General features: G+C 44.5%; 1 protein-coding gene across 1 annotated transcript; it reads left to right on the plus strand.

Annotated features, from left to right (window-relative positions):
- OVGP1 (oviductal glycoprotein 1) lies at positions 1–16,621 on the plus strand. Its single transcript, XM_033199003.1, has 10 exons — positions 1–3,767; positions 4,190–4,394; positions 5,386–5,442; positions 7,093–7,258; positions 7,744–7,868; positions 9,106–9,214; positions 9,318–9,503; positions 11,161–11,277; positions 14,433–14,568; positions 15,546–16,621. Exons 1-10 carry the CDS (start codon positions 3,593–3,595, stop codon positions 16,280–16,282), a joined length of 2,013 nt encoding a protein of 670 aa, XP_033054894.1. The 5' UTR covers positions 1–3,592; the 3' UTR covers positions 16,283–16,621.
- Positions 16,622–20,027: the final 3,406 nt, after the last annotated feature.

A 20,027-nucleotide genomic window follows, 5' to 3' on the forward strand; every position in this document is an offset into this window, starting at 1 on the left:
CAAATATTCTTTTTTGAATTTCCTCAATTTTTAAACTTAAATAAGATCCATGAAAGTATGGGTTTATATGATAATATTCATTTTCCCACTATACATTAAAATAAACACATTAAATATTTTTAAAAATCCCTCATGCACAACCAAAAATCATCTTTTACACCAAATATTGGAACACTCCCTTCACTTTAAAGATGTGGTAACTGACTAGAGAAGAGTCTTCCCTTCAAGTTTACAGTGATCTGTAGTCAATACTCTTTGGATTTCTTTTTGTTATTCAACCAACTGATTTTGTTTAAGTCATAGTTCTCTAATTCATTCACATGGGTATCATGAAATATTTGGCCAAATGCTCTGTTAAAACCAAAGCACTTCACGTCTTTGATCTTGCCTTCATCTTGATAATTGTTGTAAAATGGGAGAGGTGTCACACTGCTGCAGGGATTTATTCAGTAAAAAAAGACATTTGCAAATGTCTTTTCTAACTTCATGAGAACAGGCTAAGCACTAGGGAGGGATATTTTCTAAGTATCCGGGTGGGTGTGTAAAAATAAAAAGCAATGGTTGTAATTTTTTTTTTTTTTTTGACAGCAAGAACTGAAGGAAAAGGATTGAGAACACACAGAGCGACATGGCACACTGATTTTCAACATAACCCCCATTCAGTATTTTACTATTCATCATCTGCTGAACATATAGAGGCATAGTTGCCAGCTCTTTGGCACGGTCATCCCTGCATTATGCAGAGGTCATTCCTGGGCATCCATTGTTATATCTTGGCATTCTCAGCATCATCAGTCATTTTTGCAAGGCACAGAGGGGTCAGGTCTGAGATCTAGCCATGCTTAATGCAGCAGAATAGTAATCCAGAGGATGACTGAGGTGCAGATGAATGAAGTTCAAATTGGCAGGCAAATTTGGCTTCGTGTTAGGTACAGCATTAGCAGCTAGTGCCCCTATTAGGAGTTTCAGTGGAAGGCCACAGCCTAGTGGGAAATCTCAGTGATGTGAAATCTTGAGGGGCAGGGGATGCTGTGGGAGGAGGCTCAGAAGTAGAGAAAGGTAGGCATTCCACATCAAAAAGGTCTTCAAAGACAGGAGGCCCTGAGGCTATAGGGTGTGAGGAACCTAGCAAGACAGAGTCAGCACACCCAGGCCCTAGGAACCAACTGTGGTGCCAGGAAGAGAAGTAAAAGCAGGGACCAGACCCAGTTACAAGAATGAGGGCGCAAGGTCTAGGAATAGGGGAACAACAGCATGGTCATTGTAGTCAGAAAACGTACCAGGGGTAGTCTAACCAATGGTACAAGTTGTTGCCAAGCATGATCCAGTGTTGGTCTCAGGAGGCATAATTATTTCCTGATTCAGGTTAATATTAGTCCAAGGAATGGAGGGTGGCATTGAGCATGCAAGTGGGACCCAGGTTGCCTCAGTGATGGTACAGAGTGGGAATTGTATCTCAAATCATTACGGCAACAAAACTCATGTTTTCCTCACTGCACTCATCATGCTACTTCTCCAAGAAAGAGAGACATACACTAGCTCTAGGGATATGATCAATCTGTTCACTAAATCACAAGCTCCTTGAAAGCAGAAACTGTTTCAAGTGCCGAGCAGGGTGTGGCACATGCTCAGTGAATATTTGTTGAATACGTAAAGAAAGGTAAAGATGGATGAAGAAAAGAGACATAGTCTTGGTTGGGTGGGGTATTCTATCAGGCTTTCCCAGAGATTCAGTGAAATATTCCAAAAATTCTATACAATTTGTTGCTTTTATTCCATCATATTCAAGCAAACTACTGATTTAAAACAATGACTTTCCTGATTTCTTCATACTGGAAAAGAAGGATAGATGTTATATGAATTTGATCACTAGTCATTGTTTCCCTGTGTTGTGGATTATGTTGACATGTGGTTAAAACCTTGTGGTAGTTCATGTGGATGAGGTGAGCGGCATCAGTCTCTGTGAAGATGGGCAGAGGGTCTGAGACCCTCTATAGCAGAGAAAGAAAACTGATGAATCATTAGCTTGCAGTCTGGTAATAAAAATGGTTTTTGTTTTTTTTTTATCTTTCATACTCCTGTTGTTGCATTTTTTAAAAACTGGCTCTTAGATGTCCAGAATTGTATCCATCATATTCTTGAGGTTCATGACACATCCTCACAATTGGCTCATAGACTGACTCAAATATTGTTGACTCATAAAAATTCAGGTTTTGTCTTCTCCTGAGAAACTGAAGGATCCGACAACACTGGTTCTATTTCCCTGCAGGGCAACCATTAGCAGCTGCTCAGAGTGCTGTCCCTCTTTATACCGATCTCTGTTGTCTCCTCACCAAGAGGCTTCATGTCAGTTGATGTACATCATTGGACATGAACTGTTACTTTTCTAATAAAATGGAGAGAGCTGTTTTATTGCATCTATGCCATCCATTTACATTACCTGCCTGGCAAGTGTCATTTGAGTTTGAGAACTCTGCTCTGCTGGGCAACCCTTTTGACACCCCTAATAATAGCTACCATTCACTGAGCTCTTATTATATGCAAGCAGAAAACTAACAATTTTTGACCCATTATCTCTTTGATCTCTATAAAGCTCTATGAGGTAAGTCAGAGCTGTCATCTCCATTTGACAAGCGTGGAAACTGAAGCTCACAGAGGCAGGTAATTTGTGCAAGATTACAAAACTTCTAAGTGGTGATACTGAGACTCAAACTTTGAATTCAAACCTTGGATTCAAAGCCTAAATCCAAAGCTAGGGTTTAAACATTTTTTTTTAAATTATGCTGCTTCCAACCCAATCATCTTTTAATAATAGAACTGCTGCTACCATATGGGGTTTCTCCCCCATGTCTGGTCCATGTGGTACTGAATATCAGGAAGACCCTCTTCCTGGTATTCAGTGCCAACCCAGAGCTGTTGCTTTGTTGAAGAGGGAGGACAGGTGGTTCTGAGGTCACTATGACTCTCATAAATTACTGATCCTGGCACTGGGGTGTGTGTGTGTGTGTGTGTGTGTGTGTGTGTATGTAGCTGGGCTGTCTCAGTGCTATCCACAGGGAAGCTCCTATAAAGGGCTCCATCTCTGGCCTCACAGCTATCAGATCATTGAGATGTGGAAGCTGTTGCTATGGGTTGGTGAGTATGGCAGGTCCCAGCAGTGTCACTCAGTCCAGGAGGTGCCAGGCTTTAGGAGTTTGTCATCTCTTTGGTTCCTAAGAGAGCAGCCTGAGACTCAGGGGACCTGGATTAGATAGAGATGGGATGAGCTATAGTGAACGGTCAGAGGGCAGAGGGCCCCAGGGAGAAATGGTCAGAACAGTGGTTCTCAAACCTGGTGGCACATTAGAAATTTTAAATGCTCGAGTTCCACCTTGGACCAGTTCCATCAGAATCTCTGCATGACCAGCCAGGATATCAGTACTTCTTAATTTGCAGCCAGGGTTGAGAACCACTAGCCTCAAGCTTTTTCTGGGACTTCTAACACTCATCGTTGTCCCTGAGCAAAGCATGAGCATATACATGTGTTTATCAGAAGAAAAGGAACTTCTATCTAGCTCCACTGGTCCAACTTTAGAGACTAGGAAATGAATGAATGGTGTGTGTGTCCCCATTTGTACATCTGCATCTGCGTAAGGTGCTGTGTTGGTGGGCGCCCTTGCTAACCAGAGGGTGTGCTGTGGCATGCCACTCTGGGGAGGGTGTGAATCTCTGTGTGACTCCTCCCTTTGTTTCCGCAGGGCTGGTTCTTGTGCTGAAACACCAGGATGGTAAGGAAACTGTGTTTTCCCTTCCGGTGCCAGGGAGAGTCTCTGGCAGAGAAATCCTCCACGCTGAGTGTCCCCTGCAGCCGCCTTGCCCTGGCTCCTCTGACAGGGATGATGGATCCAACACAGTTTCTCAGAGGGTTTTTGGTCACCTGCTGTTTGTGTCTCTGACTGTGTGCCTTGGACCAGACTTGAGAATCCATTCTGACCAGGATTTCATGAGGCATTCTTTTCTTCCTGAGACCTCAGCAGTGGGGGAGGAATAGAACCACAGTGTAGTTTTGAGGTGTACTTCAGGGCCAGGGAGAAAGGATGTGAAAATGTGGCCTGGTCTCTTGGGCTGCTGCGTTCACATTGCTTTCTGGAAGCTGAGCTCCATCCACTCCCTTGGTTTCTGTCAACTAATGTGTGCTCTCCCTTACCAGGTGCTGCCCATAAACTGGTGTGTTATTTCACCAACTGGGCACACAGTCGGCCAGGCCCCGCCTCGATCTTGCCCCATGACCTGGACCCCTTTCTCTGCACCCACCTGATATTTGCCTTTGCCTCAATGAACAACAATCAGATTGTTGCTAAGGATCTCCAGGATGAGAAAATTCTCTACCCAGAGTTCAACAAACTAAAGGAGAGGTGTGTTCATATTGGATGTGGGGGTGGTATTTTCAGATTTCACAGGTATAAGATAACAGTCTATTTCTCTTGTTACTCTTCAACTTTCCTCTATTTCTTCCAGTCCTAGCTTCCTCTCAAATAGGGGTCCAGAGCACCCCCAACTTGAGAACTCCTTGTCACAGACACCTTGAGCTCTTTCCTGCCTCCTTTTGTAGTTGCTGTTGCCTCTGCCTGGAATGTGCTTCTCTCTCTTCTCTGCCTGGCAAAACGCAGCTCAGCTTTGGAACCTAGTTGTGAGGATTTTAGTTATTATTGCTGTTAAAGTGGGCCTACACATCCCAAATGCTCAACAAATGCTCATGTTTTTATTACCATTTATTAGCTATGAGCTACTCCAGGGAAGGGGCAGTGTCTGCTGTGTTGCTGTATCCCCAGTGGCTAGGTCAGTGTCTCACACAGGGTTGGTGCTCAGTAAGTGTTTGCTTACATTTTCCTCTCTCCAGAACTCATGGGATCTCTCCGTGCCCAAGGGAAGGCTTGTTACTGCATTAATGGTTATAGATGGTCAGGGAAAAAGTTCTATGCCACTAGATTATAAGCTCCCTGAAAGTGGGGAGCTTATCTGTGTTGTTCTCTGTTCTAAAGTGCCTGAAGCAGTAAATGGCACGTAGACATTGCTCAATAAATATTTGTTGAATAGGAAAAAGAGAAACATTTTAGACTACTCTTTTTTCGGAAGCATCATGGGGACACGCGCAAGTTTGGCAGACTTTGTGCAACCTTGGAGTTGTTGGGCTATGATGGCCCTTGGGTTGATTGTTCTGTCTGTCTTTCTTTCTCTGTCCTGTGCTCATTTCTCTCCTAATATCACCTTCCTCCTTTTCCTTCCCTTACCTCCCATCTCTCCTGTTTCCTGTTTTTCTTCCACGGAGCAAAACAAAAGAATGTGGCAGCAGCTGCCCACTGGAGTGGAGGACCCAGCTCATCAACCCTCTCTCCCACATCATAGGAACAGAGAGCTGAAAACACTGCTGTCCATCGGCGGGTGGAACTTTGGCACCTCAAGGTGAGACTTTGCTGTTATTGTCTTCTCCCTGGGAGGGTGGAGCAGGCTGGCTGGATGTGAAGACAGAGGGGGAAGCCAGCTTGGCCATGGGGACAGCAAAGCTAGCGTAAGCACTTCTCCAACTCATGAATCTTAGACCCCTGCACTCAAGGGACATCCTGGCCTCTTCTCCATGGTGGGTCAGGGGAGACAAGGAAGTTCTAGCAGGTGGTGAGAAAGGGGCTGGGGGGAAATTAGAGACAAAATGAGGCACTCAAACAATTGTTGCTTCAGCCTTTCATAAGGGAAGGAATCAGGTGCAGGATGAGAATAACTCCCAAACCTCATGGGTTTCTTCACTTTGTTAGTGGATCCAGGAATATCCGCCTCAAAGGGTGGGATCAGAGGAAAGGAAATAACAAAATGCTAAGCTTAGTGCCGGCACATAGTACACGTTCAGTATGTAGCAGCTGCTCCTGTTAACACTTCAATCTCCATGAGGCAACGTGGAGATGACAAACTGCCTTCATATTTTCTGAAGAAACATTTCTCCTATTTCGTGGCTGAGGCTTGGGATAGAGGCCGTGCTTGCCTTGTTGCCTTAGAGGCATGAGATGCACGAGAGAGAGGCCTGGTGGGCTGGGAGTGTGTGAGGATGCACTTTGCAAGATGGAGGAAAGATTCGGGGCAGGGGGGTGAGAACTAGCTCTGCCCAGCCCAGGCTTCACCTCTTCCCCTCTCTGAACACTCCCAGTGCTCCAGATACTGGGCTAGGGCTGTACATGCATTAACCCGTGAACACTTGGAGGAAGCTTACAAAGTGGTTGTATTCCAATTGGTAGAGCAGAAAGCACAAGTCACAAGTATTAAGGAACTTGCCAGACTTGTCCCAGGTATTCTCAGAGATTGCCCAGCAAGGAGGTGGCAAACTGACCATGGAACCCAGATCTATTTATGAGTCTGGTTAATTTTCTAATCATGGCTCAGCTCAGGACTAACCCAGAGTTGCTTAAAGTTCAGCTCCAATAAGTTAGAATTTTTCCAAAGTGTCATCACTACGGAAGAGAAAACAAAGTAAAATAGAAAAGAATATCAAACAAGCAATGAACAAAAGAACACATGATCAGGAGCCCCTTATCAGAGCACAGGCCTCTTGTGCCAAGTTATACAGCTCAGGCCCAGATTAACTCATAGATGTTTCTGGACATGCTGGCCCTAGACTCATGTTCTCTCCCCAATCCAGTCAAGTAGAAAATGTCAGTGCTAGGACAGGTTGTGGGAATTGAGTGGTTACCTATGAGGAGACAGCACAGAAAGGGGCGGTGCCTTGCCACTAGGCATACCATGTTTTGGGGGGCAGAGCTGGACTGAGTAATTTCTCTGCACCCCAGGCTACCTGCTTGGTTCTGTGCCTGCTGTTCCCTGTGCCATCTGGCCTCGGGGCAGTACATGGTTTTCAACTTCTTTTAGCTGCCTGAATTCCCCACTCTTGGTTATTGAGCTCGTGGTGCTGGGAGAGGCATGTAAGAAGGTGGGAGAGTTTTGGAGCTCTGCCTTCCTTTCCTCCAGCCACATCTGTCAGGCCCACCACAGAGCACCAAGCTTGCGAGGGGCCTTGTAGGAGGTTGTCATTCTGTGGATAGTGTTGTCTTACCCCTGGTCTCCCTGCAGGTTCACCACTATGTTGTCCACATTTGCCAACCGTGAAAAGTTTATTGCTTCAGTTATATCCCTTCTGAGGACACATGACTTTGATGGTCTTGATCTTTTCTTCTTATATCCTGGACTAAGAGGCAGCCCCATGCATGACCGGTGGACTTTTCTCTTCTTAATTGAAGTAAGTCTGGTCTGGAAGTGCCAGAATCCAGAAATGATTCTACTTTTATGTATCTGGGCTTATGGCAGGAGAGGAGCATAAGTCCAGGGCCAGGGGCAGAAGAGGGTGACAGAATGTTTTTTTACCGTGAACCCCTGGAGGGTAATACCTGTAACTCCCCAAGGTTGCTCTTTCTCTGCACCTGGGGCTTGCTCCAGTCCTCCAGCCTAAGGGATGCCTTCTCTGTGCAGCTTCCTGCACTCCCTCAGGCAGTGTCTGTCTGAGTTCTTTGCTCCTGAGCCTGCTCGCCACTGCACGATTAAATCATTCACCACATCAGCCCTCATCTGCCTGTCTCATGAGCCTGTGGCATGGCCCATGTCCACCTCACCTTTGTGTCCCAGAGCCTGGCTCAGGAGCTCAGTAAATGCTTCTTAGATGACAGTCCCCCCAGGCCCCACCTCTTGTTTGTCCAGTTCTCTGTGTCTTTTTGTCTTTTCTCCTAGGAGCTCCTGTTTGCCTTCCGGAAGGAGGCACTGCTTACCATGCGCCCAAGGCTGCTGCTGTCTGCTGCTGTTTCTGGGGTCCCACACATCGTCCAAACATCCTATGATGTGCGCTTTCTAGGAAGGTGAGTGTATATTGCCTTGGTGGGGCAGGACATTGGAGGGAAGCAGGTGTCTTGAGCTCAGAACCCCAGAGCTTCCCAAGCGCTGTTTTTGAGCTCACCATGTGCCTGCCCTGACGTCAGTGCAAGTTTGGGGCTGGGCTGAGGGGCATGGGTGGGGACAAGGGCTAGCTCCATTATACCCTGAGGGTTTATTTAGACCTCAGAGAGAGGTGATGTAATATCTGCCCACAACAATGTTAGCACAGGTAGAGTCTTCTGCACAGCCTAGGAGAGAATCCCAGGGACCTGGCCTTTTTCCACCTAGAGTATATCTGTAGACATACACTATGCAGCAGATGCTGGCATCAGAGATGGATGAATTAATAATCACTGTCACAAAAACAAAAGTAGGAATGCCCAGTCATACCCAGTATTCAGAGCAGTTCTTCATGCGAAAGTTAAAAAGCTAGACAAAGAGCAGCACATAAATCTTTTTGGACATGTCAGCTCTAGGTGTATTTTCTAGAACTTTGAGAATCAAGTATTTACAGAAGAGGAAACTGAGGCAGATGCAGACCAAAAGAGAAATGGGATATTCCTGTGTGTGAGTGTGCTAGAGAGTGGTTTCAACGTGGGAGGAGAGTGGGAGACGCAGGGGACATGGAGTGTGTTAGTGTTGATCTTTTAGCCAGACAGGATTGAGAGAGTCCTGCCCTCACCCAGCTGGGCAACTTTAGGCAAACTAGTTAACCCATCTGAGTTTCAGTTTCTTCACCTTTAAAATGGAGATGGTTACAGTACTTAGGGAATTAGCCAGATTAAAATTAAATTAGATAATCAGTGTAAACCCTTACCCCTGTAACCTGGTAATGATGAAAGCTTTCTAAAGGAGGTAGGTTTCAATGGCTCCTGGAATTATAGAAAGACAAGCTACGGAACAGACTGCTTTTACTCATGACCATTTGTGCAGATGCCTGTTAGCGTTTGTATCAGGCCTGAGTGTATTTTCTCTCATCTAACTCCTGTCTACCTCCACAGATACTCTCAGGATGCATAGATTCTCACACACAGCTGTTCCTAACCAGCTGTTTGTTCCAGTGGCAGGTGGATAGCACAGCATGGGCAGGCCCCACAGGCAGAAGGAGCAGGCAAGCTCTGGTGACCAATGTCTAGCTAGTTAGCCAGACAGTGCTGTGATGATCTGACTTGAAAATCTGGCTAGCCCAGTCTTTATATCTCTTCCTCCTGCCCCTTACAGACTCCTGGATTTCATCAATGTCTTGTCTTATGACTTACATGGAAGTTGGGAAAGGTTCACAGGACATAATAGCCCCCTCTTCTCTCTGCCTGAAGACCCCAAATCTTCGGTAAGGAAAGGAAAGATCTCACGTGGCCCAGACATCTGTCCCCCTGAGCTCAGGCCATTGGCTCTTAGTAACAAGGAGGAGTGTGGATTCTTCTTACCTGCAGGCATATGCTATGAATTATTGGAGAAAGCTTGGGGCACCCTCAGAGAAGCTCATCATGGGGATCCCCACCTATGGACGCACCTTTCGCCTCCTCAAAGCCTCTAAGAATGGGTTGCAGGCCAGAGCGATTGGACCAGCATCTCCAGGGAAGTACACCAAGCAAGCAGGCTTCTTGGCTTATTTTGAGGTGATGGGAATGGAATAGCAGTCTCTGTCTAGCAGTTAGGACTCTCCCACCCCCAGCTGGAGCAAAGGCCAGGACAAGGGGCAATGGCAAGGGTGAGAGCTGTAGACAGGGCAAAGAGGGGGCTATTAGGACAAGGGAAATCACTCTCTGGGGTATTTTCTTTTTCTTTGGGGTAAGTTATTTGAGCCTTTTGTAAGGGACGAAGGACTTGGTGGAATCTGGATGGAAGGGTTTCATTGTACCCCAAAAAAGGATCTTAAATGCTATACAGGTAAACCCTGACTTTCTGTATGGCCTAAATAAAATTCATTAATATTTGCAATATACATAGTTTCAAACATATGCAAAATTAAAAGAATAGTATAGCCTCTGTACCTCTCCCACATACTACTTACTCAGCTTCGATCATTAATAATTCATGGCCAATTTTGTCACATCTCTGCTGACTCCCTCCCTCCCTACTGCTAGATTATTTTGAAGCAATTCCAAGGCATTCTCTACTACAGGTTCTTTCTCTCCACTCCAGCTCTACCCTCTTCATCTTCATCTCAACTACAGGTTCTTTCTCTCCACTCCAGCTCTACCCTCTTCATCTTCATCTCAACTACAGGTTCTTTCTCTCCACTCCAGCTCTACCCTCTTCATCTTCATCTCAACTAAGCTTGCTGTTGAATGGTGGAAAGAGACATGCTTCCAAGGGAATGTAACCATCAGAGGTGACAATACTAGCCACATAAGTGTGTGGCTGTAGTGACCTGGAAAGGTCTTATAGAGCAGGTAGAGTTTGAGCGGAGTTTGAAACACAGGAAAATCCTGATGGACAGGAGTGACTAGATGGGAAGGACTTCTCAGGTAGAGGACAGCAGGTGCAGAGGGACAGGTTGAGTACTTTAGGCAGTAGTGGAGGTGCTGCAGGTCTCTCCAATCTCTGCTCTGCGCTGGATGGATGAGGGTGTTTTTCTGCTAATCCAATGAAGCGTTTTTATGAGTGTTGGCATAGTTGAAACAATGTTCTTGAAGGGCAAAGAAGCTTTGATAGACACTTTAAAACACCAAAAGCAAAAAGGAATGACTTAGACATTAACTTCTGCAACACAACTTGCATACCTCTACTTTTTTTGCAGCATATAGTTTCTAGCACAATGCTGGGCATCCAGTAGACACTCAAATGCTTAATTGATTGTGGCAACCTAGCTCTCCCTGCCTTCAAGAACTTTAAATCTACTAGAAGTTCAGGTGCTAGTTTGAGAACTACCTATATGGGGCAGTTTGTGCTGGGATCTAATGAACAGGAGAGACTTGTTTGTGAAAACACTTTGAATGAGCTACAGATTTGGTCAAGGATCAGGTATGTTACTCTTACGATTTTGGTACTGGCATTATATCCCTGGCTTGGTTTCTTAAGGATGTAATCCACTCTTTGGTTCCCTATTTCCCATCATGGACAGTAGAGGAAGGAGCAGGTAACAGTAGGAATTTATTCAAAATAGAGAGGAACTCGTTTTTGAGTGGCCTCTCCATTCTCTCTTTGGTTTACCTTCTTCTCATTCACTGGTTAGGGATTCTTGGGTTCTTTATCCTTGAGCAAGGAACAACTGTCTCCTGGTGCTTGTCTCTGTGGCACTTTCCAGAACTAACCTGGTGGTCCTCTTGGCAGATTTGTTCCTTTGTCTGGGGAGCGAAGAAGCACTGCATTGATTATCAGTATGTCCCATATGCCAACAAGGGGAAAGAGTGGGCTGGCTATGATGATGCCATCAGCTTCAGTTACAAGGTGAGACCCTGGTTCTTTCATGCTCTAGCACATGGTTTCTTACTGGCTTCCATGGGGCCCTTTTTTGTGCAATGCATGCATGTGTATCGGGTGGAGGGTGAAAGGTGAGGATGATTAGACCAGGGGAGTTTCAGGCATGCCTACATTTTAGTTCTAACCGGGGTTTCATAATCCCATCTGTTCCAATTCTCTATTCTGAAGAGAAGGAATCTAGGTTCTGAGGGAATAAATAGTTCTCTCAGTTTTTACAGCTTTTTGGTGATCTTTTGGGTCTCTTCCTTTCCATTTGGACCAACTAATTTCATAGCAGATAAATAACCAACACAAAGTAGATCATGGTAAGTGCTCTGTAAATATTACTGACATGTAGCAGAAATGAGGAAGTCTGGGAGGGCTTCCTGAGGGAGGTGAGCAGGAGTAGAAGATGATGACATGGGGGAAAGGCTCAGTGGTGTAGAAAGCTTATGGCAGATTCAAGGAAGAATTTGGGTGAAGCAGAGGCTTTTTATAAAGGGACTTGAACGCTGGTAAAGGTGTTCGGTCTTCATCCTGTGGACGTTTTAAGGCAAAATCAGGTTTCTACAGGTGGATGACCTTTAATTTTCAAACTTTTAGAACCAAACTGTGACCACCACTCTCCCTTCATGTAAGTGGTATTTTATGAAGTTGAATCTGGCAGGTTTTTATAGTGAACTAAAAGAGAACTGACATGCTCCAGCAGTTCCTAAACCTGCCTCTGTTTTGGAATCACCTGAGAGACTGGATACATGTATAAATCGTGGTTCCACTCCTGAATATTCAGTAGGTCTTAGAAAAACTTTGGAAACTATTTTAGAATGCCTCCACATGTGATCCTTCCAAATGCTAAGTTGACATTTTGGGAGCTCTCGGGGGGGACACAGAGGTATCCAAGCGTGAGATAATGAGGGTCTGGACTAGGGTAGTTCAACAGCAGTTGAAAGGTGAGAAATTATCAGAATGTGGCAACTGCTTGGTATTGAGACTTAATAGAGAGAATTCACAGTTCTCCTGTTACCGGTGATGCAGAAATGCCAGGTATCGGCTGTTTTTGGGGGGAGTTTGTGTGGGAAGCACCAGAGAGGAAGGCACTCATGAAGATTCACTGTGTAGCTCTTCTGTGCATTAACACCGGGTGAGGCCTGCTGGGGAGGAGACAGATAAAAGGGTGTGGCTTCTCCCATCTGGGATCTTGCTCTGTGGTTTGGGAATGGGAAGACACAAACAGGAAAGATTAATGACTCAACGCATTTACCCAGTTGGATGGAATTAAGTCCAAGACCCATAGGACGTCAGAAAGGGGATTGACCCCATGTGTTGGGGGAGGCCCTGGGATGAGCAGCAGAGGGTGGTCTTGCTTTGAGGTGCAGTTACTGTAACTCGCAGAACTAGGTGAGGGGACATGAAGCCAGGGTGGGGATGGTTAAGGGATTTTTGACATAGAATATCAGAGCTAAAAGAGACCTTGGGGATTATTGTTGGGAGATAATTATACCCTGGATTTCTCAGAGTTCCTGCACAGTTTGAGGATTTTGGGCAAAGGAAGCAGACAAGCTATACTAAAAATAGAGAGGTGCTTTCCTCTTTCCCCCAGAGCCATTTGCTAACCTTCAATGACTGCGAAAGTCCCCTTCCCAGGGAAGACTTGTTTATGTTCCAAGTTCTGTCCTCTCTCTGGAGGGAGGAGGGCCACATAGGTCAACCATTCTATATAAGCTCTGAGTCTCATAATTTCAGGGTTCTTCTCTGTAGCGCAGACCCCACTGTACATGCAGGTGAATTGAACATCTGACCTTCATCACATTGTCCTTTGGGTAATTGGGACATGGAAACTGACTCAAGGTGCTATTCTGGCTATTTTGTTTTTTGTTTTTTTTTTTTCTGTGAATAATGAATGTTCTGTCCTCTGATCCAGAGGTCTGGGGCGTTGGGGTATGTGAGTATGTGTGTGTGTGCATGTGTGTGTGTGTGTGCGTGTGTACACACAAACTGGCAGGCTACTTTGTTAGCTTGTAAGTAGAATAAAAGTCTCAGAAACTTCACAGTATCAGACTTAATGATTGGGTTCCTCCTTCCTCTTATTTTACATTTGGGGAAAGTCAACCTCTGAAAGGAGCCACTTGACTTGGCTAAGGAACACAGCTATTTGGACCTGGTGGAGTCTGTCTTTTCCATCAGACTTGACAGAGCGCTGGCAAAGTAATAATAAAACCTGGACTTGAATCTAAGCTCCGCCATTTAGTTGTAGTGGAGGTTTTAAAAAGTGTGGATGAAAGCCTTTATTTTCTCATCTGTGAGAAGAATATAATATTTTGTGCTCTACTGTATTTTATAGCATCACTGTGTGATAAGGAAATGAATTTTAAACAGTAGAGTAATATCTACAGTTTAATATGATAATAATGGTGATTAGTGAGGTGGGGAACTCAGAGGGTTAGTAGCTAACTTTTATTGAGGATTCACTATGTGCCAGGTATTGATCCAAATATCTTATGCATAGGAACTCTTTAGGAAGGCTTATGTAGCATTCCTATGTAACATAAAAACATAAGATTCACCATTTTAACCATTTTAATGTCTGAAATTCAATGGCATTAAATACATTCATGTTGTTATATAATTATCACCACCATCCATCTCCAGAACTTTTTCATCTTCTCGAATGGAAACCCTGTGCCCATTAAACAGTAACTTCCCCTTCCTCCTTCCCCCATCCCCTGGCAGCCACCATTCTATTTTCTGTTTCTGTGGATTTGACTACTCTAGGTGCCACACTTAAGTGGAGTTATACACTGTCTCTTATTTTGTGTCTGGCTTGTTTCACTTAGCATAGTGTCTTCACGCTTCATCCATATTGTATGTAGTATGTGCATGTAAGAATCTTTTGAGTCTAAAAATGTTGCACATGTTATTATCCTCTTTTTTTTTTAACAAATGAGACAGTTAAGACACATAAGGGTTACATAACTTTTTCAAGATCCCATAGCTAATAAGCAGTAAAGCTAGATTCAAATGCAGGCTATACTCCTAACCACCCTACTACATTGCTTCCTGAGGAACTATCTTCAGTTTTTTGCCATTGTACCCAGTCTGGAGAGTGCCAAGTATAGTTGGTTGACTGACTGTTACTTTTACAGGCATGGTTTATAAGGCGAGAGCATTTTGGGGGGGCCATGGTGTGGACATTGGACATGGATGACGTCAGGGGCACTTTCTGTGGCACTGGCCCTTTCCCCCTTGTCTACGTATTGAATGATATCCTGGTGCGGGCTGGTAAGTAGCTGTGACCTAGAAGCTGGGGTTGGAAGTTGCATAACCAGGCACTGGGTGAGTCCCTTCTGCTAGATCTAAATGCCTTGGTGAGGCAACATGACATTGAGGGGAGAGAAAAAGCTTTGCCAGGCCACTATGTTTTCCATTCTTTGGTGCGATACTTGGCCCTTACTTGACCTCTTTGAGCTTCCTTTGTTCCATCTAAAATGGGAATAATCTGTATACTCATGACATTATTATAAGAACTAAGTGAGCTATGGAATGAAAATTCTCATAGTTAGCACTCAGTGTATGTTCTTTCTTTCTTTCTTCTCTTACTCTCATGGGCAAGGGCTGAGGGAATTAGGTTTCTTTTGATATCTCTTTTTGATAGTGGAGGCTACCCTGGCAATTAGGAAGTGGAAACTAGCATGCAAGGGGTGAAGCATCCTTACAGATGGTTTATAATCTTCATTTTATGGGTAATGCGACTGGAGCTCAGTCAGGTCAAGTCTTTAGGTGGGCCCCAGTCCCATTGTTCACAGCGTGCTGTCTCCAGCCTCCTTGCCCTGGCTTTGTTCCTGGTGCCTCCTACAACATAGAGACATAAGAAGCTTCTCCTTCAGGATTCATCAAGTAATTCTTTAGCATTAGGCCTCGAGGGCAAGGTTTTGCTGATGGTGCAATCAGAGATGTCAAAGTGAGGGCTTGAGCACAAGGAATGGGTGGGCTCCTTTCTGGGGTCATTCATGGAAAATGTAGCAAATCCACTGAGTGCCTGTGGGTGTCTGGGACCTGTGAACATGATGGGGTCTGGAGCAAGGCTTCTATGTGGTGGGATTTCATCTATGTCCTCAAGTAGGTATAGTATTAAATCTTCCACTTCTGGATTTTTGGAGCAGGTACTTCAGCGGTGGAGTGGTTCTAGTTCTGCCAGTAATTAATAGGATGAGAATGAAGTGGTAGGAATCTCATTCTTTTCTGTTGATTTTCTTTAGAGTTCAGTTCAACTTCTTTACCACAAATTTGGCTGTCATCTGCTGTGAATTCTTCAAGCACTGACCCTGAAAGGCTGGCTGTGACCAAGACATGGACCGCTGATATTAAGATTTTGCCTCCAGGAGGAGAGGCTGGGGTCACTGAGATCCAAGGAAAATGTGAAAAATGTGAAAATATGACTATAACCCCTAGAGTTACAATTGTGACCCCTACAAAGGAAACCGTATCCCTTGAAAAGCACACTGTAGCTCTAGGAGGGAAGACTGAGATCACTGGGGCAACGACTGTGACTTCTGTGGGTCATCAGTCCGTGAGCCCTGGAGAGAAGGCCCTGACCCCTGTGGGTCACCAGTCTGAGCTCCCTGGGAAGAAGACCCTGAGCCCTGTGGGTCATCAATCTGTGACCACTGGACAGAACACCCTGATCTCTGTGGGTTATCACTCTGTGACCCCTGGGGAAAAGACCCTGACCCCTGTGGGTCATCCATCTGTGACCCCTGTGAGTCATCAGTCTGTGAGCCCTGGAGGAATAACTATGACCCCTGTCCATTTTCAGACCGAGACCCTTAGACAGAATACAATGGCCACTAGAAGGAAGGCTGTAGCCCTTGAAAAGGTGACTGTCCCCTCCAGAAAGATATCAGTCACCCCTGAAGGGCAGACTGTGCCTTTAAGAGGGGAGTATTTGACTTCTGAGGTGGGTACTCACCCCAGGATGGGTAACTTGGGTCTTTAGAGGGAAGCTGAAAACAGGATGATGCTGTCCTCCAGCCCTGTCATCCAGCTCCCAGAACATATTCCTCAAGCTTTTGACAACCACTTTGTTCCTGTCTATGGAAACCATTCCTCTGTCAACTCAGTAACCCCTCAAACAAGTCCTCTTTCTCTAAAAAAAGAAATCCCAGAAAACCTGCTGTCGGTCAAGGAGCCTAAGCCCTGCTGGTGTCAGAAACCAGGGAAAACCCTTGTCTTTTCTTCTAAGTGACATGCTTCCTCATCCTGGAGCAAAGCAGCCATCAAAACCACAATAGGCCAATCACTTTTCCATTAAATAAACTGTAAGCACAAGAACCCACCGAGTTCTCTGAGGTTCTTTTCTTGAATTGAACTCTGCAACTCAGTTGTCAGCTTCTCCCTTTCAAGGTCATTTTCCCCACTGCTATTTTTGGAAAGAGGGAGTTTGTGTCTAGTCTACAATGATGCTATCCTGTGTGGATTATGTGCTTCCTTCTTTGTTATGAGCAACTGCTCCCTTCACTGTTGGTTGGCACCAGAGCCTCTTCTAGAACAGTTTCTGCCACCCTCAAGGGGAGCTGAGATGGAGAGGGGGAAGTTGAGTCTTCCAATTATATTCTCTCCTTGGTAAAATCCTTGTTTTCCCTGAAAAAGCAACCCCATCTATTCTTTCCTCAAGTAATGTTTGAGGAAAAGGTATAAAAAAGGTACTTTAAAAATTATTTTCTTATAGTATTACCTTCACACTTCTGCTAGGTCTCCTCTAGAAACACCAGTTCTCACACATTAAACCTTTAATCCACCCAGGGAACATTTTCCTAGGCATGACTGTCCCTCATAAGTTGCTATAGCCACTGGATCAATTTCTAGCCCTCCAATTCTATGAGCTAGTGCTACACAGAGTGGGTGTCATACCTATCATTATGTTACTTTTTCTTTTGGAAGTGTAGCCTCCAAGTCTTTAAGCCGGAGTCTGAAATTAACATGTTCATAGGATCAGGCACCTGCCATTGAAGCATGTGAAAGTACATGGCCGTTTGCTTAACAGAACCTAGGTCATATATTAAACCCTTTTGCCTCTACAAAAAAATTAGCTGGGCATGATGGCTCGTGCCTGTAGTCTCAGCTACTTGGGAGGCTGAGATGGGAGGATCACCTGAGCCCTGGAGATTGAAGCTGCATTGAGCCACGATGGTGCCACTGCACTCCAGCCTGGGTGACAAAGCAAGACCCTGTCTCTAAATAAATAAATAAATAAATAAATATTCCTGATGAATCTGTGAGTTGTTTTTCTGTCCCATCTTCTGCATGCACTTTATTCAAGGGCAACTTGCCTTCCAGTTTCTAATTTATCTGTGTTTTTTTCTTATTTATAAGCTTCCTCGAACTTCTCTCTTAGCTATACATTGATTGAGTCTTCTGTCTTTATCATCTAATCCAAAGCATAGATCAGTGGGTGGTCAAGATTCTTGCCTCTATTTATGATAGCTGTTAGTTGCAGATAATGGAATCCACTAAAGTTAATTTAAGAAAAAAGACATTAGATGGTATTAGAGTTTCTGGGAGGATCAGGAAACCAGGATGGGATACTATACATCTGGAAATAACATGTCCAGGAGATATGGATGACTCACTTTTTTTTTTTTTTTTTTGAGACGGAGTCTCGCTCTGTCGCCTGGGCTGGAGTGCAGTGGCCGGTTCTCAGCTCACTGCAAGCTCCGCCTCCCGGGTTTATGCCATTCTCCTGCCTCAGCCTCCGAGTAGCTGGGACTACAGGCGCCTGCCACCTCGCCCGGCTAGTTTTTTGTATTTTTTTAGTAGAGACGGGGTTTCACCGTGTTAGCCAGGATAGTCTTGATCTCCTGACCTCGTGATCCGCCCGTCTCGGCCTCCCAACGTGCTGGGATTACAGGCTTGAGCCACCGCGCCTGGCCTGGATGACTCACTTTTTAAGACATACTGTTAAAGGTCTCAGATTTTACCCTACTTGCAACCTAACAACCTAGCCTTTTGCCGTGTGTGTATGCACCCTACAAAAAACAAGACCTATGGGTCAGAGACGAGGGAATTTATTATTAATAGCAAAAACCAGATCAAAATTTTTTCCCAGTTCCACAAGCTACAAGGGAGATGCAATGAGGACCAAACTGTGCCTGCACATTCAGTGGGTGCATTTCAAGAGAGAAACCCCAAGATTAGGAAACTATGATGTTATATATAAGGCTGCTGATGACCAACCCATTTTTCCCCTCTTCTTCCTTGCCCAGAGATAGAGATTTATCTGCAGTTCTCCAGGCTATTTGCTATTCGAATATCCTTGAAAAGATAGTCCAAGATGTGCAGAAATGCCAGATCCATGGAGAATACCTTGGAACTATTCTAGCAGTAATCCCACTGCTATCACTGCCTGCAGCTCAGCATCCGTGATGTTGGAGACTAGATACTAGAATCTCTACCTCTGCTTTCCCAGAAGACCTGGTCTCCCCTATACATTCATTAACTTTATTCTATAATTCACCTAAGTTTCCTATAGGCACATTTGCTTAGCAGAACCTAAGTCACAGATGAAACCTTTACTTCAGGGAATCTGGGAATTCTAGGTTTAGCTTGCTAGCCTGTATCACAGGAAAGCCTACTGGAGGGGGTTAGAATGAGTACCGAGTTGGGCAATGTTTACAGCTGTAAGGATCACTCTGGGGGTATGCAACGTACACACATACATATTAATTATTCTTCTCATACTTGAGTATCCTAACAACAATTGCAAACAGTGCTCTTATCTAATACAATGCAAAAATTCATCCTCTCAATGAAAATGTGGCGGTGGGGGCAACTGAAAATGGAATATGAACAGTAACAAATGGACTCTACTTAACAACGATGTAACTGCAATGAAGAGGTTAGGAAAGAAAAGTACTAACCTTGGTAATTTTAACTTTGGAAAATAGGATTTTGAATTTACATGAAAAGGGTAGAGACAAAAGGAACTATACATAAATACTGTACTCTAGTTAGTTAATTTATTTCTTACCAGTGTATACATTAGCAATTTTTTTTTAACCTTTATTTTAGGTTCGTGGGTACATGTGAAGGTTTGTTACACAACGTAAATTTGTGTCACAAGGGCTTGTTGTACAGATTATTTCATCATCCAGGTATTAAGCCCAGTACCCAATAGTTATCTTTTTCCCCTCCTCCCACTTCTCCCACCCTCCACCCTCAAGAAAACCTCAGTTTCTGTTTTTTCCTTCTTTGTGTTTATGAGTTCTCATCACTTAGCTCCCACTTATAAGTGAGAACACGTGGTATTTGTTTATCTGTTCCTGCATTAGTTAGCTAAGGATAATAGCCTCCAGTTCCATCCATGCTCCCACAAAATACATGATCTTGTTGTTTTTTTAATGGCTGCATAATATTCCATGGTGTGTATATACCACATTTTCTTTATCCAATTTGTCATTGATGGGCATTTGGGTTGATTTCATGTCTTCGCTATTGTGAATAGTGCTGCAATGAATATTCATTAGCACGTGTGCTGTATCTTTTTTTTTTTTTTTTTTTTTTGAGACAAGGTGTCACTCTGTTGCCCAGGCTGGAGTGCAGTGGCACAATCATGGCTCACTGCAGCCTTGACCTCTCCAGGCTCAGGTGATCCTCCCGTCTCAGCTTCCCTGGTAACTGGGACCATAGGCATGCACCACCACACCTGCCTAATTTTTGTATTTTTTGTAGAGATGGCTATTGGC

Source organism: Trachypithecus francoisi, unplaced genomic scaffold, assembly GCF_009764315.1.
Source record: "Trachypithecus francoisi isolate TF-2019V2 unplaced genomic scaffold, Tfra_2.0 Lachesis_group5, whole genome shotgun sequence".
NCBI lineage: Eukaryota > Metazoa > Chordata > Mammalia > Primates > Cercopithecidae > Trachypithecus > Trachypithecus francoisi.